This window comes from Hyperoodon ampullatus, assembly GCF_949752795.1.
Source record: "Hyperoodon ampullatus genome assembly, chromosome: 2".
NCBI lineage: Eukaryota > Metazoa > Chordata > Mammalia > Artiodactyla > Ziphiidae > Hyperoodon > Hyperoodon ampullatus.
In genome coordinates, this window is record NC_136915.1 from 23,507,429 (window position 1) to 23,531,981 (window position 24,553).

The 24,553-nt window shown below is 42.4% G+C and overlaps 1 protein-coding gene and 1 pseudogene across 2 annotated transcripts in view; one reads left to right on the forward strand and one right to left on the reverse strand.

The window, feature by feature from the left end:
• Nucleotides 1-10,148: 10,148 nt before the first annotated feature.
• The window catches only part of YTHDF2 (YTH N6-methyladenosine RNA binding protein F2), a gene marked incomplete at its 5' end in the record, with an annotated part of 31,195 nt that continues 16,790 nt past the window's right edge, over nt 10,149-24,553 (forward strand). The window contains 4 exons of the mRNA XM_079698516.1: nt 10,149-10,175; nt 10,671-10,695; nt 11,267-11,346; nt 14,292-15,878. Of these exons, the coding sequence (XP_079554642.1) occupies nt 10,149-10,175; nt 10,671-10,695; nt 11,267-11,346; nt 14,292-15,878 (1,719 nt within the window). The remainder of the gene's footprint in view (nt 10,176-10,670; nt 10,696-11,266; nt 11,347-14,291; nt 15,879-24,553) is intronic.
• LOC307048153 (large ribosomal subunit protein eL6-like) lies at nt 20,222-21,097 on the reverse strand (annotated as a pseudogene). Its single transcript has one exon. The product of its transcript is annotated as a large ribosomal subunit protein eL6-like (transcript).

Below are 24,553 nucleotides of genomic sequence, written 5' to 3' on the forward strand. Positions count from 1 at the left end.
AGTCAACTTAACCTAGTACCATTGATCACAGATCCCTCACACCTTGGATGCCTCCACCCTGGGACATTCTTGTGTAATCTGTAATGTACTACAATAACAACCAAGGTTGTTGAACTAAACAAGGGATCAGTTCTGCTAGATTGGAACTCTCTGCCCCTGGAATTTCTCTTCTTAGCCTTTATTCAGTCATTTCTAGGTTTTCTTCCCAATCCTGGAACACCTTTCTTAGTCCTGAGCTATGCAATTTCACTTCCCCTAGAAGGTTCTACTTTCCTTGAACATTCTTATCGTACTCCTGCTTCTCTAGCGCTTGCTTTGGGGAACCAAATGTGACTTAGTTCCCAAATTCTGCCATGTTAGTAACTGCCTTTCTGCTATGTCAGTAACTCAACTCTTGAGACAATCATTTCTTCCCAAGAAACCCCCAAGACCCAAACCTCAGCATACATCCATAGACTGCAGTCTTCACTGCCTAGAACAGCCTTCTTAACTTCATCCATCGCCTGAATTGAAGTACCTTTGAGATGTGCTTGTAAGTTCCCCAGAACACACAGATTCTAAAACCTATCTTTTACACCTGATTCTCTACCTATGGTCCATGGCCCAGGCTAAGACATGCCTGTTTCCTGGATAAATTATTTCAGCCCAGTATGATTCCTACTACCTCTTCTGTTATGTCTCATGAGCCTCCCAACCTGAAGACTCCTGGTGTTCTCTCAACCTAAAGTAGGCCACACCCTACTTTGAAATTGCCTCTGGGTTCTCTTCCTGCATCTATAGTTTCCAATTCTGTACCTTTACTAGTAGTTGGCTTATAATATGGTATATATGGGTTGATTTTTCTAGTTTGAGAAAAAGATTGGACATTAGTATTGGATCACATATAAAGGAAAATGTGAAGCTGGGTAATGACCCAGAAGGAAAGATGGGTTCCTCATTGGGCTTTGTAGGAGCTTCTGTAAGAGGGGGTGTGGGGGATGTTACCTGCATTTCAAAGTATAAGGTTTTTTTAAAAAATTAATTAATTAATTTAGGCTGCACTAGGTCTTTGATGCGGCACGTGGGCTTCTAGTTGTGGTACGTGGGATCTTAGTTCCCCGACCAGGGGTCAAACCCGGGCCCACTGCATTGGGAGCATGGAGTCTTAACCACTGGACCACCAGGGTAGTCCCCTCAAAGTATAAGTTTTATTTTAAAAAAAACTTCTTTGCTGTTTTCCTCTAAAGAAATCTATGTATTGTAGAGCAAATTGGAAGCCCACAGCTCTGATTCAGCCTTAAGATTTACTTTGGCCCACATTTTAGTTTTTTTTTTTTTTTTTTTTGCGGTACGCGGACCTCTCACTGCTGTGGCCTCTCCTGTTGCGGAGCACAGGCTCCGGACGCGCAGGCTCAGCGTCCATGGCTCACGGGCCCAGCCGCTCCGCAGCATGTGGGATCTTCCGGGACCGGGGTACGAACCTGCGTCCCCTGCATCGGCAGGTGGACTCTCAACCACTGCGCCACCAGGGAAGCCCTCACATTTTAGTTTTATTTTAACTTTTTATTGAAGTATAAATGCATACAGGAAAGTGCACAAATCACTGTACAATTCGATAAACTGAACATACCCATGAAATCAGCTTTCAGATCAAGGGGAAAAAAAAAAAAAGTCACCAGCACCTCACCCAGACAGGGTAACCTCTATCTAGCTCTCTAACATCATATCTTAGTTTTACCTATTTTGAACTCTTTAGGGACTGGCTTTTTTCCTCTCAACATTACGTTGTAAGATTCACCCATAATGTGTGAAGTGTAGTTGATTGCTTCCCATTGCTGTGTAGAGACTTTTATTATTTACTATGCCACAGCTGATCCATTCTAATAATGGGCACTTGGGTAGCTTACAGTTTGGGGCTATTATAAATAATGCCTCTGAACTTTCTTTTTTTTTTTTTTTGGGCCACGCCGTGCAGCTTGCAGGATCTTAGTTCCCCGACCAGGGGTTGAACCTGGGCCCTTGGCAGTGAAAACAACAAACCCTAACCACTGGACCGCCAGGGAATGCCCACCTCTGAACATTCTTTTTTTTGTTGTTTTTTTTTTGTTTTATTTTTTTTGTTTTGTTTTTTGTTTGTTTGTTTATTTTTACTTGTTGACAGTTTGCTTTATTTATTTATTTTTGGCTGTGTTGGGTCTTCATTTCTCTGCGAGGGCTTTCTCTAGTTGTGGCGAGCGGGGGCCACTCTTCATCGCGGTGCGAGGGCCTCTCACTATCGCGGCCTCTCGTTGCGGAGCACAGGCTCCAGACGCGCAGGCTCAGTAATTTTGGCTCACGGGCCCAGTTGCTCCGCGGCATGCGGGATCTTCCCAGACCGGGGCACGAACCCGTGTCCCCTGCATCGGCAGGCAGACTCTCAACCGCTGCGCCACCAGGGAAGCCCCTACCTCTGAACATTCTTGTACATGTCTTTTGATGAACATATATATGCATTATGCCTACGACAGTTCACATGAAAAATTCAAGATAAAGTTTTTCTTAAAACAGCAACAACAAAAAAAAAACCCACAAAGCCCAGAAGATCTGACAACACTGGGTCCACATTTCCTCACAGCAACACCTGACTGGAACTGAGGCCTGTCTTAGGTGGGCCGTGGCTTCTTCATGTACTGTCACTCCCTATTACAAACCCAGATCTACTTATTTTTGGTAGCTTATTTTTTTTTCATTCAGTAATCTCAAGCACACTCTTCCCCCCAGATAACTGCAAAGCTTATTACCTCATTTCCTTCAAGTCTCTATCTACATGTTACCTTATCAGAGAGGACCTCCCTGACCACCCACCCTATGAAAAGTGGCAACTTCCTCCTGCACTATGCTTCCTATTTTCCTTTACCCTGCTTTATTTTTCTTTCTTTTACTTATCACCTGACATACATGTATTTTTTTCTCCCCCAAGTAGAATCGAAGCTCTGTGAGAGCAGGGACCATTCTCGTCTCTTAGTCACTGCTGTTTCTACAGTCCCTGGAACAGTGCCTGGCATGTAGCGGAAACTGGATAGATATTTGATGCATGAATAATAATAAGAACAATAACAATGACCAATATTTATTGAAGGGTAACTATGTACCAAGCATTTTTCTAAACACTTTACATATGTTAATCCATTTGATCCTCAGGACAATCCTATGTGGTGAAGAGCATTATTTACTTCATTTTACAGTGAGGAAACTAACACTTATATTCTACTCTAAACAATAGATACATTTGAAACGTTGTATACGGATCAAATTTATTAGACAGAGTCTTTAAATGTACTAGAGAAGCTTAATACCTAAAAGGAAACTTTCAACAAACCATTTTATTATGATGATGTTTTGCTGATAACATGTTTAGTCGCTACTTAGGTTGTTTTTTTTACAGTCCAGTTCACCATCTCTCCACAGTACTGCAGAGGGAGTGGTGGAGGGAGGGAACTTCCAGTTACCCGAGAAAGGATTTTAGAACCCAGACCATCTGTCCTGTCCATCAGTCACAGGAAGTACTGATTTATCACTTTGTTAAAAGTGGTCTTGTCTTGTTTGAGATGATGTTGAGGTCAGGGTCCCTGGTTAGAACTCCTTCATTTGTTTGCTAGGCTCCTACCGTGTAGAGCCCAACCCCATGTGCTTTGTTACACAGGGAACCTATTCCATAGAACATTGATAATATTGTAAAACCTTTGCCCACTGAGCAAAAAGATATTCCCCTGCTCCAGGAACAAAAATGGAACCACCATGCCTCAGAAATGCTAAGTTAACATTTCCATGACTGAGACATTCTGGTTAGCCTTTCTGGGCAAAATGGACAGGGCTTCTCATATTCTTGCCTCTCATATTCTGTAGCTGCCACCCAAGGACCGAAAGGGAAGGATTTATCTATAAAACATTGTCACAAATAGTTTAGATGCACATTCACTGGTTTAACTATTTTTTCTTGGCACAGACTTAAAATTGAACCAGTGCTTTCTGGGGCTCCCTGGCTTCATTTCCCCTTGGCACTATCTCCAGAAATCTTGTTTACACTCCATTTTTCTCTCTGGCCTATTGTCTTAGATTGAGACTGTAAGCTGTTTCCTAGCACAGTGCTGCTCAGACTTTTAGATACCATGGATCAATAAAAGAGATAAAAAAAAAAAAAAGGTCTTAGGAACCAACATGGGGTTCTCTACATTATATTTTACCAAATAAGGATATTTTTTTAAATGGCTAATTTTTACTGGCATCATTTGGGAAGAAAGGGCATTTTCACAGCAAAATGTTAGGAGGGAAATAATCTCAGAATAAAGAATAGTCTTCTGCATTGAGTAAATTTAGCTTTATGAAAAGCTCATTACATTATCATTACCTTTCTTATTTCTTAGGGGACTGGTGAAAATTTCAGCTTTCACCTCTAGGCTCTGAGTTGAAACTTCAAGGCTCCTTTCCTGCTGGCTCTTTCTTGGTTCTTGTTCTTTTCTGCCCTTAACGACATCTCCAACAGGGTCCCTTGTATATACACAGCTGCGGATTCCTAGTGTCCTTAGGCCACCGGGCCCAGCTGTAGGTCTTTTCTTCCTTTAGCTTTGTTCTCACGTTGCTCTTTTCAAAACTCCATTCAGCAAGTCATAAAACACACCTGCAAGTTAAAAGCCAACCATCAGTTTATCTTGGGATTTCCACAGTGCCTTTCCTTTAACGTTCAATTAAGCTAGTTAAATCTGCACATTTGACTTTTTAACCCCACCAGGTTTTCATTAATAAAATAGGGATTGACATTACTAGGGAGAATTTTGAAAATGAATGAGATAAATTAATTCAACAAACATTTACTTAGAGTTGGATTATAAAGATTAATAATAAAAAAGTTCTTTGTCCTCTAAGCAGTCATAGATTTATTAAAGAGGCAATATATAAGCTGAGAGTTGGTTCTCTTAATCTGGGGTCCATGGGATGGATGGGCTTGGGGAAGGGAGTGCTTAATGAGATTGTAGGCAAAAATTTGGGTGTATGTTCCTTTTTCTGAGAAGTTTCATTATTCTCATTAGATTTTCAACTGAGTCCAAGACTTCTAAAAGGAAAATATTGATGTAAACAGATAGTTTTTTTAATATAAATTTATTTTTGGCTGTGTTGGGTCTTCGTTGCTGCATGCGGGCTTTCTCTAGTTGCAGCAAGCAGGTGCTACTCTTCGTTGTGGTGCGCAGGCTTCTCACTCCGGTGGCTTCTCTTGTTGCGGAGCACGGTCTCTAGGCACGTGGCTTTCAGTAGTTGTGGCACATGGGTCTAGTTTAGTTGCTCTGTGGCATGTGGGATCTTCCCACACCAGGGCTCGAACCCATGTCCCCTGCATCGGCAGGCGGACTCTCAACCACTGTGCCACCAGGGAAGCCCCAAACAGATAGTTTTAATACACTAAGTTACCATAAGGAAATGTGACCAGTATTACGGGTGAACAAAGAATACAACACCTTCTTTCTGCTCGAGGGAAAAAAATATGGTTTCATTGATCAGGGTCTCGAAGGACAGATAGGAATTGGGGAGGGGAGATGGCAAGGACATCTGAGGCAGAAAGAACTGCATGTGCAAAGTCATGGGTTCCAGAACAAAATGTGTATTTGAGAAAAATGCAATGTGGCTGGAGCATGGAGTGCATGGTGAGAAATATACAGGGCTAGGGAGTGACAAGCTTTGAAAACTGTGTGGACTACGGAGAACCAGCAGAAATCTTTAAAAATAGGTTTTTACACTGTCAGTTGTGTGAAGTATATAAACATCTCTCAAAGGAGGTCCCTTCTACTCCTGCCTTACTAAGGGAGTGACTTGGGCAGCGAGGTCTGCTGTTCCTGAAGGCTGGAAAAGTTTGAGAACCAGAGCTCTAGGGCCCAGCCATAGCAAAACTCTGAAGAGTATGTGAAATCTGTCCTCCTTTCCTGCTTCTTTTCACTCTCTTATCCCCACTGCCCCCTTCATATACCCAGAAGGATCTCCTTGGTTTCTACCTTCCAGAGGTCTCAAATGGTTTAACTAGAAGGAATCTCAGAAGTTATTTTAGTCCAACTTCCCTATTTTACAGTCTTGGAAATAGACTCTGGGTAGGAAGTGATTTACCCTCCTTGTCTCCCCTTCCATCTCTGGTTTGGTGCTGGGCCTGTTGCTCTCCTCCTTCTCTTCTTTTTGTTTTGTTTTTTTTTGCTTGGCTGCGTCACTAACCAGTGATCAAACCTGTGCCCCCCCACAGTGGAATGGAAGCGTGGAGTCTTAACCACTGGACCGCCAGGGAAGTCCCATCTTCCTTCTCTTCTGAGGAAATCCCAGGGACTCCTTTGGCTTCAACTAACATCCCCATACCAGAGACTCCAAGGTTTGTATTTCCAGCTTGATTTTACTCTCTAAGCCCAAACCTTTTAATTGTCTACAGAACATTCCTATCTGATGTTTTATGTTCTTCTGAAACCCAACATGTCCAAAGATAAATTGATGATCACAAGATCTCCTCTAGGAGTCCCCACATTAGAAAATGGCACTTCACCCACCAAATTGCTCAAATCAAACTACTAGATATTATGTTGATATCTCCTCCTTTAATGCCCTCCCCACAATCCAATCAATCACTAAGACCTCTCATTTTGCCTCCTAAAATGTCCATTTTGTCCACTTCACTCTGTCTTTATCATCACTATATTAGACCATTATCTTTTGCCTGGACTCGCTGCAATATTCTTCTAACTCCTAGTCTACTCTTTTCTCCCTGAATCTACTTCCCACACTGCAATCAGAGTGAACGTAAACCATAAATCTGAGAATGCTATGCCTCTATTAACCCTTTACTAACTGATCATCGTTTGTAGCTAACAACTAAAGGCCCTATTTTTCTCTTTTCTGCCCATTTCTTGAGTCTCATCTGGTGGTGCCACACTCTCTCTCATTATGCACCAGTCACGTTGGCCTTTTTTTCAGTTCTTCACCAGTACCAAGATTCTTCCCCGCCTGAGGCCTTTGCACATATTGTCTCTCACATCCCTTCCCTCCTTGTCTGGTCAATTTCTGGTCATCTTTCAGGTTCTAGCTGAAGCTCAGGACTTCAGGGAAAACTTCTTGGTCCTCTGACTAAGTGAGGTCCGTCTGTGCTTTCTCATTGCACTCTAACAACTGTGAGTGAGCAACTTTAAAAAAAAAAAATAATAAATAAATAAATAAATTTTTGGCTGCATTGGGTCTTCATTGCTGTGTGCCAGCTTTCTCTAGTTGCAGCGAGCGGTGGCTACTCTTCATTGCAGTGTGCGGACTTATTGCAGTGGATTCTCTTGTTGTGGATGGAGCATGGGCTCTAGGTGCACAGGCTTCAGTAGTTGTGGCATGTGGGCTCAGTAGTTGTGGCACATGGGCTTAGTTACTCCATGGCATGTGGGATCTTCCTGGACCAGGGCTCGAACCCGTGTCCCCTGCATTGGCAGGCATATTCTTAACCATTGCACCACCAGGGAAGCCCAGAAGTGAACTCTTAAGACTTTCTCAAAAACAAAACAAAACAAAACAAAAAAACATTGTTTAGTACCAGGCAGTACATTTGGGCTTCCCTGGTGGCGTAGTGGTTGAGAGTCCGCCTGCCGATGCAGGGGGCGTGGGTTCGTGCCCCGGTCCGGGAAGATCCCACATGCCGCAGAGCGGCTGGGCCCATGAGCCATGGCCGCTGAGCCTGCGCATTGGAGCCTATACTCCGCAACGGGAGAGGCCACAGCAGTGAGAGGCCCACGTACCGGGGAAAAAAAAAAAAAAAAAAAGACTTTCTCTCCAGCACATTGCATGGCCTTCAATAAACACTTGTTAGAAGAGGGATTGAGTGCTTTATGCACCTAGTGGCAGAGGTGAAACTAGAATCTAAACTCATTTCTGATACAGTATTCTTTTCTCAAACCATGAGCAGTTTGCCCCCTAAGATGATATCCCACACTCCAGACTTCCTCTCCCTCTTCCCAGTGATTAAATGTATCAGTCTTGTGTGTTCTGTTCAGGGGCCTATTAAAGCCAATCTGGTGAACTAATCCAGGTTTAGAGACTACCCTTCCCCCAGGATGTCTGTGTTTTAACTGGGAAATCCTGGAGGACAGAAAGTAATCCCAAAGGGACTGATCAAAATTTCAGGCACTATAAAAATATTATTGGAAGGAGGGAATTTTCACTATCATCCCTTAATGGGATTATAGGAAAGAAGTTTACAATGTACCAGATTAACTTTAATGTTTGTGTTTTTTAATTTTTTTGAACTTTATCTTTGTAGCAAACCTGTTAGGTAGATTTTATTATCCCCTTTATCAAATGAGGGAATCTCTGAAAGGTTTAGTAATTTACCTAATGTCGCCAATCTGTTGGGGAGGCCAGTGTTTAGTCACTCCCCCTCCTCGATTATGACTCCCGGTCTAATCCTCTTTTCACCATACCACTGCTGCCTTCAAGGGTAAGTGTAGGCAAGTGCTTACAGTTTACACATAAATCTGGGCCATGGGGTTAACTGGTTAACTTATATTAAAAAAAAAAAAAAGGATTACTATGTTTCTTCTCTTCCCTTGGTGGGATCTATGCTCTGAACCTGGACTCTGCCAGAAGTCTATCACATTTGGTGCCTGACCTTATTCATTCCAACCATAAATGTGATTATGGGCAGAAAAAATGCGTTGAGCACTTTAAGCAAAATTATGATGCAAAATCCAAGATGCTGTGTTATCATTTATTTTACTACTGAGTCCACCCTGTATCCAGGGAGGGGATGGTATCAGGTTGACACTTGAGTGCATTATTTATCTGTTTACTACTATTTGCAATAACAAAAGCTATTAGGAGATGGACTGTCCTGGGATCAAATATCCCTGCAGGAGTCAGGTTTGCCTCTGATTAAAAATGCTTCTGCCCATCCATCTTTTAGATCGCCTCAGGATTCTGGTTCCTGAATACAGGATTTCTCTTGGGGGTGGAGGGACACCATTATGTTCCTCTCAGTGTCAGGCAAACCTTACTATTTAATAGCTTTGTGACCTTGGGCACATGACTTAACCTCTCTGTTTCCTCAGTTATAAAAGGGATTGCCTGACAGCTACTTTGAAGATGCTGAAAGCCTTTAATATGTTTGAAAGCACCTAACAACAAAGCCTAGTCTACAGCAGGTATTCAAATAGCATTTACTTCCTTTCTTCCCCAGGTAAGGACTCGTTGAAGGAACATGTAAAATTTTGTGTGGATGTGTGAAGTGTGTTTTTCTTGGAAATGAAGTCCACAGTTTCACAGATTATCATGGGGGCCAGCGACACCCCTAAAAAAGAATTGTGGATTCTCCTCCCTGCAACGCCAAAGGGTGAATCTCTTTCTCAGGGGACCGGATGTTTTCTGGATATTTTTGTTCTCTGGGCCCTCTTTCTGTAGCCTGCTAACAGAGGATAACCAGGTGAGGGGGTGTCTTTCTCAGGGCAGGGCCCCCTTGAACTTTCCCTGAGGGCTCTGTGACTCCTGTTCGTGTTCCCCCTCATATGGGGGTGGGGTGCCATCTGCAACTGGGAAGCAGGTTTATTTTAAGGCCTCTCAGCCTTCGGGGTTCGCTTCTTCAGTGAAAACCCAGCTTTTGTGGGTTCCCCCAAGCTAGAGCTACTCCCTTCCCTCCAGCTGTTAGTCAAAACCTCGTGGAGCGACCCTGGCCGCCCCCACCCTCCTAGGCCCCAATCCCGAAGCGGTGGGGGCGGGGAAGCCGCGCGCGCCGCTTCCGCTCCTCCAGCCCACCAGAGGGCGCTGCGGCCCCACCTCTGCCTTCCCGGAGTGCTTCGCGCCGGGCCCCTTCAGCGTGGGTGAGCGAATGTGAGAGTCAGCGTCGCGCCGTGCGCGCCGCCCGCCTCCGCTGCTCGGCGCCCTTATTTCGGCTGCGAGGGGCGGGCGCGCGCGTAAAGGCATAGAGACGGGCGTTGAGCTGTCGGGCTAGAGCGTCGCCGAGTCGGAGCCGGAGCCCGAGCCGCGCGCTGTGTCTCCGCTGCGTCCGCCAAGGCCCCCGAGTGTCAGGGACAAAAGCCGCCGCTGCGCCGCCTGCTCCCGTCGCCGGGGCTCATCCGCTGCCGCCGCCACCCTGAGGAGAGTCCGCCGCCGTCGCCACCCGTGAGGATCCGAGAGCCATGTCGGCCAGCAGCCTCTTGGAGCAGGTACAGGCCCGGCCCGCATGCCTCGGCCATTGTGTGTGGCGAGAGGGAGCCCGACTAGGCCCGGGCCCGCCGCCCCCGGTCGGGCCGAGCCGAGGCGGCGCCTTTAGCGGGCCTCATTTTGAGGCTCTCAGGCCGGCCGCGCCCAGCGCCTCGCCCTCGGCCCGCTCTCCCCGCTCCTCACTGGGCCTCGGAGACCGCCGGCCGCGCCGCGTCCCCTCCTCTCAGCGGGCCTCGTTTTTCTCTTGTTTCCTTCCCCTTCTTTGAAGCCCTGGTCCCCTCGCGTTGTTTGTGGCGCGGCCCCCCTCCTCCCCCTGGGCCCCGCCAGCGTCGCGCTTCCCCCGCCTCCCATCTTCAGCCTCCCCCTCACCCCATTCCTGACGCCTCTCCTTAGGCCTGCGCCTTTATTCCCGTATCGGTCCCGGCTTTAATTTGTCTCTCCTTTTCCGTTTTTTCTTCGGACGATGTGCTGCTCGGCGACGTTTCCTTCCCCCGCAGAGACCAAAAGGTCAAGGAAACAAAGGTGAGCCCAGCTCCGCCGGTGGCCCCTGGCGGGCGGGGGACCCCGCGTGGGGGGGGCGGGGTCTCCGGGAAGCGCCCCGGGGAGAGGACCTTTCGGAAGCCGCTTAGTTTGCAGGTGCCTCACAGTTAAGTATTTGACCCTTTCGGTGTGTTCCTGCAGCTGGCGAACAGCTTTGTAGTGAACAAGGAGTAATTCAGTAGGGGTGGGGGTGGATTCGGTTTTGAAATGTCCCAGGTCCTTAGTTTCCTGTAGGTCTTAGAAGGCCTTTGTTTTTCATCCTCGTGGATCGCACTCTGGAAGTGCTCACATGTGATGGGGGAGGGGAAGCGGGAGGGAATAGAAATCTAGAGGAGCCAATAAAATGACCTTTTTAGATCAACTTGCTCTGGGTGGAGGGAGACATTTTTACTGACGAACGTTCCTCAGCATTCACTCTCATCTTTATCCTTTCGAAACCCAAACTTATTTGCTCTCTGTAGTATGGTTTTTCTCTGGTTAGGAGGTATTTGATTAATTTGGGAGGTGGATTGTACGATTGAGACACTCCTAATTTGAGTTTTTTCTCTTTTAGTACAAAATGGATCTGTACATCAGAAGGATGGATTAAATGATGATGATTTTGAACCTTACTTGAGTCCACAGGCAAGGCCCGTGAGTAGTTAACCATTTTCATGCTTGATCAGAGGATGCAGTATACCATTATTCTTTCTCTGCTCTATCAATAAATCTCATTTTCAGGGGATGACTTTCTTAATATCAGTCAATATGTTATAAAACCAGTTGCTACAAATGTCATAGGCTGTTAAGGTTCTTATCTCTGTTGTGAGCAAACATACCATTCTCTGAGGCTAGTACTGATAACATTTTACAGTGTACTAACAGCAACACTTGTTTGAGTAGTTCTTCCTCCTTAGCAAGAATGTAACAGTGCAAAACTTAAGAATACTTTCCGGTGTTAAATGTTTTCACCCCCCAGACATTTTTCTGTTAGGAAAATTGGATTCATACGTGATGGGAAAAACTAACATAAAATCACCTGAACTTTATTCAGTGCTGCAGAACTGAGTATCTTCGTTTTGTCTAGTCACTAGTTAGTGGGTTCTTAGGATTTTGGAGCTGGGTACTCTTTCAAGTTGAGCTCCATCTACATCTGTAAAGAGCAATTTTGTATATATCTGGCTTCTTAGGGGAGCTGTAGTATTTACAAAATGGAGTTGAAGGAAAATAAAATACTGTTGAGAACAGAGATCAAGAATGATGGAATTCCAGTTTTTGCAATGTAATCTGTCTTCTGATATGAAGGTTAGTTGCATGTAGGTCCATATATGAACATGAACTGTGTACAGAGACTTCTTTGATTTAGCAGTTCTTTTGTGTTACTATCTTGGATCCCAAAGACAGTCACAAAGTTGTAACTCACCAGACTAATAAACCAAAAGGAAAATTGACAACACATTCAGAATATCCTAAAAGATGAAAAAGTTTGTGGAACATTTATATAAATTCTGAACAGATGGTGTATGATACGCGTAACAGTCTTGAATAACTTGACGTTAGTGCGTGCGCATGTTTGGGCCTAATGCTTACATAAAACTTTTTGATGCCTTGTGTAGAATTTTCTGAATTGAAAGTGTAGAAACCGCTTAAGCAAGTGATTAGAAAAAAGTTTTTGCAGAAGACAACTAGTTAATCAAGAAAAGTAGGGAAGGAAGTAGAGGAATGAACTATTAATGGGTTCTTGCTCTTGAGGTAGTTTGCTTACATAATCATTATAACAAGGAGAGTGGGAGCATTTGGAAACATAATTCTAGGTAGTTCTTGTGAAACATTGTGTAATTCAGATTTTTGAGCTCAGGGGCATGTGGGAACCTGCCAGTTCAGGTGTAGGCATTCAGCTCTATAGTGGCATAACCTGTGATATTAAGTGTGTTTGTTTTTTATTTGTTAAGTAAGCTAAAGCTTAAATATTTTTGAAAAATTTAGGGGGGAAAATATAAATTTTGGTTGAATAGACATAATCTGAGACTGTAGTCTGTCAAGGCTATTTCATCTACTTTTTAACCAGTTTTTTTTTTTTTAATTTTTGGATTTTATTTACTTTTTTATTCAGCAGGTTCTTATTAGTTTAACCAGTTTTTCATCACCTTATATTGGAATAATTCTTCAGCCTTAATCTATTAAGGGTGGACTGAATTTCTTATTCATAATGGATTTGGGGCTGTTAAAATTATAACACTGTCTTCGAGAAATAGACTTCTCTTAAACTTGAGGGTATATGTGAGAGACTTAGGCTTTTAAAAGAAAATTTAGAATTGGCAGAGAGAAGCACCACCATTTTATCAAACTATATTAGTTGAAATATTTAATCTTCAGGAGATGTGTTTGAATTGGCAGAGAAAAGCACCACCATTTTATCAAGCTATATTAGTTGAAATATTTAATCTTCAGGAGATGTGTTTTAGTGGCTAGGAAGAAGTACTATTGGCTTTGGTAATACACACTTAAGGCCTGACATAGTTATGGTCATCCGGGTCTCTTAAGAACAAAACTCCCTATTGACTAGTTAGTGGATTCTTAGATACCAGAGCCGTTTTGAAGTTAAAGTAGCCTATTTTTGAGTTGAGCTGAGTCTATATCTATAGAAACCAATTCTGTGTATCTCTGGCTTCTCATTTAAGGGAGTACTTTGTGAGTTACAGGATTTATAAAAAAGAACTGTCAGTATAAATGAAAGTAAGAATGTTTCTGCAATGTAATCTATCTTCTAACGTGAAGACTAGTTGCGTATAACTTTATTTCTGGTTGTCATTCTGAAGGATGATTCCTTTTTTAAAGACGTGGACTGTACTGTGTCTTTAGAATTATATTCCTGTTTTTAATGAAAAAGTTAGGTGTGCATTTTAGCTTACAGCCTTAACTTTTATAGGTGAAGCAAAACAGGTAGCAGCATTTTTTTGGTTTTGAATCCTCTGGAAGCCAGTGTGCATTTTCTTTCCAGGTTATAATTAAATAGTGGCATCTCTTGATGTTCCCAGATGGTTTGCCGGGAGGCTTTACTATAGAGTAGGTGTACTGAACCTTGATTTTTGGTTTATGGTTGAGGAATGGCTGCACAGATTTTTGGGATAGAACTTGAAATTTCCAGTTATTTTTGTTTTATCTATTATATGGTGCGTTTTAATAGGAAACTCTTGTGAATATTTTTTTTCTGCCAATATTCCCACTCTTTCAGTCCAGAGATAGTGGTTTTAATGAAGGCATCATCTCAGTACATCTATAGAGGAAGACTTAAACTTAGTGAGATGACAGGTTTTCCTTTTTCTGAATTGTAGCACTAAAAGGTAAGGCTGGTATTTAGTGTATGTCAGTTTAATTTTAAATGTTTAAGCAGTTCAGTTATTAAATCAAAGTATTATCTAAGTCTATAAAAATAGCAGCAATTTTATGGGAAGAGACCATCTGAAAAGGTCACTTTCCTTTTTTATGGTGACGACTGAAATATTTGAATTGTGTGACTAATTGGGAGAGGAAGTGTCCTGGTCGTTTTATGTATTTTTGTGTTTAGTTTTAATTAACCCTTTTTTCTTCTTCCACAGAATAATGCATATACTGCCATGTCAGATTCCTACTTACCCAGTTACTACAGTCCCTCCATTGGCTTCTCCTATTCTTTGGGTGAAGCTGCTTGGTCTACTGGGGGTGACACAGCCATGCCCTATCTAACTTCTTATGGACAGCTGAGCAACGGAGAGCCTCACTTCCTACCAGATGCAATGTTCGGACAACCAGGAGCCCTGGGTAGCACTCCATTTCTTGGTCAGCATGGTTTTAATTTCTTTCCCAGTGGGATTGACTTCTCAGCTTGGGGAAATAACAGTTCTCAGGGACAGTCTACTCAGAGCTCTGGATATAGTAGCAATTATGCTTATGCACCTAGCTCCTTAGGTGGAGCCATGATTGATGGACAGTCAGCTTTTGCCAGTGAGACCCTCAATAAGGCTCCTGGCATGAATACTATAGACCAGGGGATGGCAGCCCTGAAGTTGGGTAGCACAGAAGTTGCAAGCAATGTTCCAAAAGTTGTAGGCTCTGCTGTTGGTAGCGGGTCCATTACTAGTAACATCGTGACTTCCAATAGTTTGCCTCCAGCTACCATTGCTCCTCCAAAACCAGCATCTTGGGCTGATATTGCTAGCAAGCCTGCAAAACAGCAACCCAAGTTGAAGACCAAGAATGGCATTGCAGGGTCAAGTCTTCCACCACCTCCAATAAAACATAACATGGATATTGGAACTTGGGATAACAAGGGTCCTGTGGCAAAAACCCCCTCACAGGCCTTGGTTCAGAACATAGGTCAGCAGCCAACCCAGGGGTCTCCCCAGCCTGTAGGTCAGCAGGCTAACAGTAGCCCACCAGTGGCTCAGGCATCAGTAGGGCAACAGACACAGCCATTGCCACCACCACCACCACAGCCTGCCCAGCTCTCAGTGCAGCAACAGGCAGCTCAGCCAACCCGCTGGGTAGCACCTCGGAACCGTGGCAGTGGGTTCGGTCATAATGGGGTGGATGGTAATGGAGTAGGACAGTCTCAGGCTGGATCTGGATCTACTCCTTCAGAACCTCACCCAGTGTTGGAGAAGCTGCGGTCCATTAATAACTATAACCCCAAGGATTTTGACTGGAATCTGAAACATGGCCGGGTTTTCATCATTAAGAGCTACTCTGAGGACGATATCCACCGTTCCATTAAGTATAACATCTGGTGCAGCACAGAGCATGGTAACAAGAGACTGGATGCTGCTTATCGCTCCATGAACGGGAAGGGCCCCGTTTACTTACTTTTCAGTGTCAACGGCAGTGGACACTTCTGTGGCGTTGCAGAAATGAAATCTGCTGTGGACTACAACACATGTGCAGGTGTGTGGTCCCAGGACAAATGGAAGGGTCGTTTTGATGTCAGGTGGATTTTTGTGAAGGACGTTCCCAATAGCCAGTTGCGACACATTCGCCTAGAGAACAACGAGAATAAACCAGTGACCAACTCCAGGGACACTCAGGAAGTGCCTCTGGAAAAGGCTAAGCAGGTGTTGAAAATCATAGCCAGCTACAAGCACACCACTTCCATTTTTGATGACTTCTCACACTATGAGAAACGCCAAGAGGAAGAAGAAAGTGTTAAAAAGGTAACCAGCTTACCCTTCTTAAGACGTTAAAGGAAGGAGAAGGAACTAGAGAGAACAGGAGAGGTATTACACCGAACCATTAATAAAAGCTTTGTAAATAACACAAGTATCACTTAACAGTTCAAGCCTTAATGGAGAATAATTGGTCTTATTATTTGAACCTTAGTGTGAAAGAATATGGGAACATTAATGGAGGACAGAAATGTGGGCTTAAGTTAACGGAAAGCAGAAACAACCATAGAGAAACTGGCTTTACATGATGCAGAAAGAGGTGAAGAATGAGTCTGAAAAAAACACAAAGGGAATAATTGAAGTGATAGAAACGTAGAAATGAAAGTAGGAGAAGATAGAGGCTGTAATGTGGCAGAGAAAAAGATAATTCTGTCGGAATTAACTTTTGGCCTTGCTGGGGTACTGTGGTTATTTTCAAGAGTTGGTGTGTCACCAAGCCCTGACATTTCTGCCTGCCTGCTGACAACTGGCAGCGTTAAGAGGATGTTTTTCAGACCTTTCTTCCTTCTGTCTTTTGTAGTGTTCTGCTTAATCACTTTTTTTTGAAAATCTTTTTCCCATTAGAAAGGGTAATTATATAAAACTTGGAAAGCAGATCATCCGAAAAAGCTGGCCTCTTGCTCTTAACATTTGGTTGTATCCCTAAAGATTCACTTTCTCTTTTCCTCTGTAACAAGTGGGAATCTTGGACAGAGAGATAGGGAGTAGTTCCAAAGTAAAGAGTTGAATTTATTTGAAAGGGTTGGTAATGCTTGATCCCAAGTATTGAGTGTAAACTCTAGGACCATAAGAAAATGATAAAATACTGGTTGGGGCAGATCATATTATCCAGAAGTTAGACATGTTGAAGTATAGGAAGTAGGTGAAAAGATAATGGCAAGGAGAAAATGTTTTAAAAACATATGTATATATTAATGATAGAATCCTGAGTGGTTAGCTTCAGATGTAAAATAAACAAAACCTAACAGACTTAATGTAAATACATTTTCCTTGAATTTGTCATTAATTCATAGGGATCTTATGTAATTGATCTAGGACCTGAGGCACTTGTTATGTCTCTATAAAGACTTATTCCTTTGAGCAGTGGGAGGAGGACTGCTCAAAGAAGTAAGTTTGCTCTGGTAGATTCTTGACCTCCATAACACAGAATCAGAGGTCCATAGTTGTCTAACTAAAAGCAGGATGGTTGACTGTTTTATTTTTGGCTGCATTGGGTCTTCGTTGCTGCTTGCGGGCTTCCTCTAGTTGCGGTGAGCGGGCTTCTCATTGCACTGGCTTCTCTTGTTGTGGAGCATGGGCTCTAGGCGTGCGGGCTCTAGGGCACAGGCTCAGTAGTTGTGGCACACGGGCTTAGTTGCTCTGCGGCATGTGGAATCTTCCCGGACAAGGGCTCGAACCCGTGTCCCTTCCATTGGCAGGTGGATTCTCTTAACCCCTGAGCCACCAGGGAAGCCCAGGATGGTTGACTCTTTGTCTTCCAGTGTGTACAGACAAATAAGAAATAGAGGTATACTTGTCAGTGATGCTGAAAGTATTGGGGAGATAGAGCCAGGTTACTGGAAAGTTGGCTGTCAGAAAAAACTTGGTACTTTTTAGTTCTTTAAACTCTTCCCCTTTCCTAGAGTTTAACAGTTTAACTTAAAATCCTCCAGAATCTATAGAAAAGAGATATTTGATTATTTTTGCCAAACATCTGAAAGGCTCTAAAGATGTCTTAACAGGCTTCTGTTTCTAGAGGAACAAGGAAGGAGGCTGTGGCCTTCTAGGCATCATGTAGTGGCATAGCAGATTATGAACGTGTGTGGGGGCATCCAGGTACTTGGTTTAACTACTTGAAATATGCATAGTATTTGTCACATATTAAGAATCTGCTTACTTTCATCTGCAAAGTTCTGTCCTACATCTTGTAATTTAAAAGCAAGAAGGCAAAGATAGGAATATTTTTTGGAATGTGCAGCATAGCCGCTAAAATAAATTTGTATTTGTTAGAACTAGTGGGAAAGCTTGTGTTTAAAAGTGAAGTAGCAAGTCTGAGGATTGTTAATTTGTGTGCACTTTTAATCAAGTATACATCTGTATTAAATTCACTTGAGTGGTTCAGTGAATGATAAAACTTCATAAGTAGGTGTAAGATTCATTGGCTAGCCTTGTGTTTTCAGTGAGTGTAATAATAATCAAGGTTTAGGGTCTTTGTTAAGCTAACTAATGGTTCTTAAAACCGTTCTGTAAAGACTTTTGATGAATGAGTATCCTAATTGTTCTGAGGCTGGTGAACAAACCACCAAAAGTAAAAACTTAAAAGCTTCAATTATACTTGTGTCAGATTACTTTTTAGTTTACTTTCTTTAAGAAGAGCTTGCTGGGGTTTCAGGAAGGTCCCTGTGATTGCTTCCAAACCCAGCTACCTTTTCAGTCAGTATTGCCTTACTCCTGTGTTGCCCACTGTTACCCTTTAACATCCTTACATAACTGACTGTAAACTGTTCTTCCCGTTTTTATTAGGCTTCCAAGACAAAACAAGTTTCATGATAATGGGACTGATAGCTCATTGAGGCATTGACTCCCTTAAGTGGGGTGTTTGTATGTGTGCCTTGGTATTATTTACAAGACTGAAAAAAATCTTCCAGCCAAATGGAAACTCAGTAGGGAAATACTTAAAACTTCATCCTGAAAATGATGTCACAGCTGTTCTAAAGTTCCGTGATTGGGCATGTTTCTTGGCAGAACACACTGAAGCAGAACTACAGCCATTTTTGCCTTGTTCTGTCACATGATCTAATTCAATACCATAGAACCTTCAAGATCTGTCTGGCTTGGATATTTTGGATCTGTCTGGCGTGACACTTCCAGCAAATTTTAGTGACTTCGTTTACTTTGTTGTGTACTTCAGATACTATTTTGTAAACTGCTTTCTGCATTTATTTAGAACTTTCCTCTAATTGTTATTTCTTCTGTGACATCACTTTTTAAAAATTTATTTTATTTTTGTTTGCGTTGGGTCTGCGTTGCTGCGTGTGGGCTTTTCTCTGGTTGCGGCGAGCGGGGGCTGCTCTTCCTCGCGGTGCGCAGGCTTCTCGTTGCAGTGGCTTCTCTTGTTGAGGAGCATGGGCTCTAGGTGCGTGGGCTTCAGTAGTTGTGGCTCACGGGCTCTAGAGCGCAGCCTCAGTAGTTGTGGTGCACGGACTTAGTTGCTCTGTGGCATGTGGGATCTTCCCAGACCAGGGCTGAAACCCGTGTCCCCTGCATTGGCAGGTGGATTCTTAACCAGTGAGCCACCAGGGAAGCCCTGTGACATCACTTTTTTTTTTAATTTTTGAATTTTATTTAATTTATTCTTTTATACAGCAGGTTTTTATTATCTATTTTATACATATCAGTGTATATAGCTGTGACATCACTTTTGATGGCTTCATAGTATTCTATCAAAAATTTATTGTAATTTACCAGTCCCCATTACTGAATATGTCAGCTTCTTTATAATTTTTTTCCAGCTAAAATAACACTTGTAAACATCCTAAGATATAAATATTGATTCATACCTATCCTTAAGTGCTGTGTCAAAGGATATATGCTTTTTGAAGGTCTTGCCTGTGCTATATATTGCCATATGAGCTTTTCTCTTAAAATTTTGTTGTTGTTGTTGAGTATTACTGTCAGCTATTCAGAAGATGATGGCAGTCAGTTAATCTTTTTCTCTGTCTCAACTTTGGAATAGTGGGGCATAAAGGGAGAGGTACTCCCTGCAATAGTGATTTTTTTTTTTTTTAAAGAAACCTCATAAAATAGTTGGTTTAGTTTTTTTTCCCCCCCCCCCAATATTTATTTATTTGGTTGTACCCGGTCTTAGTTGCAGCAAGCAGGCTCCTTAGTTGTGGCTCCAGGGCTCCTTAGTTTGCCACACGCGGGCTCCTCATTTGTGGCATGCGAACTCTTAGTTGCAGCACGCCTGTGGGTCTAGTTCCCTGACCAGCGATTGAACCCGGGCCCCCGCATTAGGAGTGTGGAGTCCTATCCACTGTGCCACCAGGGAAGTCCCTAGTTGGTTTAGTTTTGTCTTATCTTTCTAGCTTTTTAACTTTAGTTAAAAATAAGATAGTCTAGTAGGGGAGACTAAGGGCTGTGTAATTCTCTTAAAGTCTAGCCCAACATTAGACTCAGTCAGGCACTTGGGTAAAGATTTTTCTGAATAACTGGAAAGCTAAGGGGAGATTTAGGAGAGACAGATCTAGAGTAAATATTACTATAGTGACAACAGCTTAAGGTGTATATTTTTAAAAATTTCATTGCTATTAAGTGAGAATAGCAGGATTTTTTTTTTTGGACCGAATTATTTAATTAGGTTCTTTGTAAGAAGTTTAAAACACTACTTTGTGAGGATAAATTCCATTTGTAAGAGCGAACACAGAGCGGAGGTAACCCTGGAGTTGAGGAACAGCTTTGATTCTTCGCAGAATTTGTGAGTCCACAGCTTTCTGATCAACCTTCCGCTGCTCTGTAATCTCGTATTTCTCTCTGTGTCGAAGATCTCACCTTCCTGGTGCCTGGGCTTACGCAGTTTCTTCTTCTTGAAGTAAGCATCAGTGAGATGTTCTGGGATTTTCACACCACTGACATCAATTTTGGTGGAAGTGGCAATGACACATTTCTGGTGTGTTCTCCACAGAGGAACTCGATTGAGGGACAGAGGCCCAGACATAAGTAGCAAGCCACTGCTCAACTGCTTCAGGAAAATGACCCTTTTGCTTCTGTGGCGCCCAGTGAGGATAATCGGAACGGTCCCAGGAGTGATGCTAGCGTGCAGTTTTCTCACATGCTTACTGAAGGGTTTTTTGCTGTGACTCAACAGCTTTAGAGGCACATCTTCAGTAGAATAATACCTAGGCATTTTGTGAAGTGTAACCACCCAGGTACCACCATTCTTGTCATCACCAACTGGTTTTGTGACAGTAGCAAAAACCTTCATCTTCTTTTTCTTTTCAACCTTGGATTTAGCTGCTGAATACTTCCTCTTGTACAGGGCCTTTCTGGAATACATAGCCGATCGGGAATATCTGCCAATTCCTCTGACCAGGACAGGGTTTTGGCTGCGATGGGGCTTCCCCTTCTTAACCTGCTTCACCTTTTTAACCTTGCCACCAGCATCAGCCTTCTTGGCTTCAGGTTTTTTTCTCCTTAGTATCTGGCTTCTCAGCCTTTTCACCCGCCATCTTGCAAGATGAGAACTCAGGATTTCTTTACCTTTAGGGTTACTCTGATTTTCAAGCAGAAGACCTAAAAATGGTGACTTGGAGTGTGTTTGGACATACTGAAAATTATTATGGTGTTTAAGAATTGAGTTGAAGCTATTTATCTTTTCTTCGAACAACTTTACTGTGTGCTAGACACTACAGAGAAACCACGTATGTATTGTCACGGAGCCTTATATTAGTGACAAGAAACAATACAAAATGAAAAGTGTTTTCTCAAGGTATGCACAAGGTGCCAGTTTGGAAGCTTGAAGATTGCCTAACCCAGCTTGGGGTGTGGGTTGATTGATCATAGAAGGATCTTGCAAGAAGTGATCTCTGAGCTGAGCCTCGGAAGATGTATAGAAGATAGCCAAAGGTGTTTTGAGAAGAGTGAACATGGTTCAGAACAGCCCAAATCTGTATAGATAATAACACTGTAGAGATAATAAGTTGGAATAGGAATTCCTGTACAGTTCAAGAACAAGTCTAATTGGAGTTTGTGGAATGGGTTTCCAGGAAGGGAAGTTTGGAGATGAGATTAGGAAAAGGGAGTTAAATGAAATGTTTATGCAGTTAGTTGGATATAGAAGGAATCTACTGAGAGAGATACAAAGTTGGCTTAAAAAAAAGTACTAGAGTTTAAGAGAATGAGGAGTAAGGTCTAATTTGAGTTAGGATGGCAGAGGTCCTTGATGTAAGTAAGCTTCAGTGAAAGGCATTGGGAAACTTGGAGAAGTAAAGGTGAACCTGTACTTCGTAATAATATGTATCATTACTGTATATATATAGCTCACTTCTTCCTTCAATGTGCTTTATACATGTTATCTTATTTCTCATCGTAGTGTTTAGCTTAGTAGAGATGATTTATAAGGGGAATATGATAGCTGTTATCAAATGATCCTTCATGCTAGTGACAGCACTGGAACCAATAGGTAAAGGTTAAAGGGAGGGAGATTTTTGTAAATAAAGGGGGAACTTTCTAAAAATGGAGTCTTAGTCACAGGAGGGTTTCAAGAAGAGACTAAAAGAACTTTTATTAGGTAAACTGTAGAGAAGATTCACACATGGGGTAGTTTAGATCAGAGAAACCGAGGAGTAGAAGAGGATTAGGTGGCCCAAGATAACATTTGAGGTTCATGGAGAGGAATTGATGGTACAAAACAGGTCTTTTTAGTAAGACCTTATTTTTGTTTGTGTTCTATAATTTCTGACCTAAATACTAATTACATATAAAACATAAGAAAGGACTTGAGAACAGAAGGAGATAGATGACAGATAGGATTTGTGGATTCTCATTGAATCTTAGTATAGATTAGGTGTTTGGGTAGTTATTCATTAATATATTTACTGTGTAATAATGAAAAAAATTATTACCTAAAATGTAATAAAGACTTAGCAAAGGAACATAGAAGTGATTACTTGAGAAATGTTTCCTTCAAAAAAAAAAAATCTAGTTTTCCTGTAGTGTTGGCACAAGTAATATTTCTCTTTATATAAGGAAGTTTTTTTTTTTTCCTTACAGCCATCTTTTTCCTCCTAACCCTTTAACTTGGGCATTTAGTCCCTTGTTTACAAATGTTTGAGGTAATCATCTTGGCTCCATTTTCAACTTTAGAAAAAAATTTAAAATATCCAAGTTTTAGTGATACAAAAATCAGAAAAGAAAGAAACATCACTTTAGCCAAATATATTGTTTTCTTACTATTAAATCTTTAGGAAATAAATGACCATGCAGTATTGTTCTTTCCATTTAACAGTACTCCACTCCACCACTGTTGTAAATTGCTTCTTCAGAGCTAGTGAGTGGGCATCCTGTTTTAATCAGGATGGCAAACCTGAACGTTTTGTAAAATTCTAAGGCTGTCTGTGTCTTCTTCTGTCTTGCAGATAAATTTACTTGTTTTTCTGCCAGTAGGGTTGAGGGGTTGAGGGAATTCTATTTGTATTACTCACCACCTTCCTTGTCTTGTGGATAAAATGCTTTTCTGTAGCCTTGTTAAAGGAGGACCAAAAGAGAATAGGTGATACTGAATTTGGATCTCTTTGAAGCATGCCCTTTGTTTGTATCCATCTTTCAACAAATGTTTTGTGGTTTTTTAAAAAAATTCATTTTATTTTATTTTTGGCTGCATTGGGTCTTCGTTGCTGCACGCGGACTTTTCTCTGGTTGTGGCGAGCGGGGGCTACTCTTCATTGTGGTGCGAAGGCTTCTCATTGTGGTGGCTTCTCTTGTTGGGAGCCCATGCTCTAGGCATGCAGGCTTCAGTAGTTGTGGCCTACGGGCTCAGTAGTTGTGGCTCGCAGGCTCTAGAGCACGGGCTTCAGTAGTTGTGGCTCGTGGGCTCTAGAGCACAGGCTTAGTAGTTGTGGCCCACAGGCTTTAGTTGCTGTGCAGCGTGTGGGATCTTCCCGGACCAGGGCTTGCACCCGTGTCTCCTGCATTGGCAGGCGGACCACCAGGGAAGCCCCCAAATGTTTGTGTTAATTGCTAGGATAGAACAGATAAACAAGGCACCATCACACCATCTTTGGCTTAGGACCAGACAGTGTTGTTAGGCGGACAACAAAATAGATAAAATATGAAGAGCTGTAATAGAGGGATGAAGAAATATTTTGGCTTTCTGGAGAAGTGATAAATTTGGGGAAATTAAAGTCTTCATGGGGGAAACAACATTTGATATATAGCAAATAGAATGAGTAATTGGGTAGTCAGCACTTAAATGATAGCACAGTGCTTGGCACATGGTATACATAAAAGTTTAGCTATCTCATCTAATGTATCATTCTCATATTTTAGATGAGGAAGCAGGCTCAAAGAGGTTATTTGTACAAGGTCTCATAGCTAACAAGTGGTGGAGTTGGTACTTCAATGTCCAAGTCCAATAATGTGCTAGAGCTAGCTAATTGTGAGCCAGTTGTTCAGCTTTCAAGAATTTTAGCAAGCTAGTTGTTAAACACAGTCATTATTAAACAAATTGCATAAACTTAAAAATTAAATACGGGCTTCCCTGGTGGCGCAGTGGTTGAGAGTCTGCCTACTGATGCAGGGGACACGGGTTCGCGCCCCGGTCCGGGAAGATCCCACATGCCGCTGAGCGGCTAGGCCCGTGAGCCATGGCCACTGAGCCTGCGCGTCCAGAGCCTGTGCTCCGCAACGGGAGAGGCCACAGCAGTGAGAGGCCCGTGTAGTGCAAAAAAAATAAAAATAAAAAAAAAATAAATACATTGTATTAAAAGGTGTTTTAAATGCCTTTCTATTTACATTGAATTACATTGTAAACTACAGTTAGTAATATGTTACAGTTAAACTGCATAAACTTAGAATACCATTATGATTACCATTAAACCGTAATATTTAAATGCATCACTCTTAAAGTTACTATGTCTGTATCAGTATATAATGTGCTTTTGCACATGTCTTCTCAGCCCCACTGT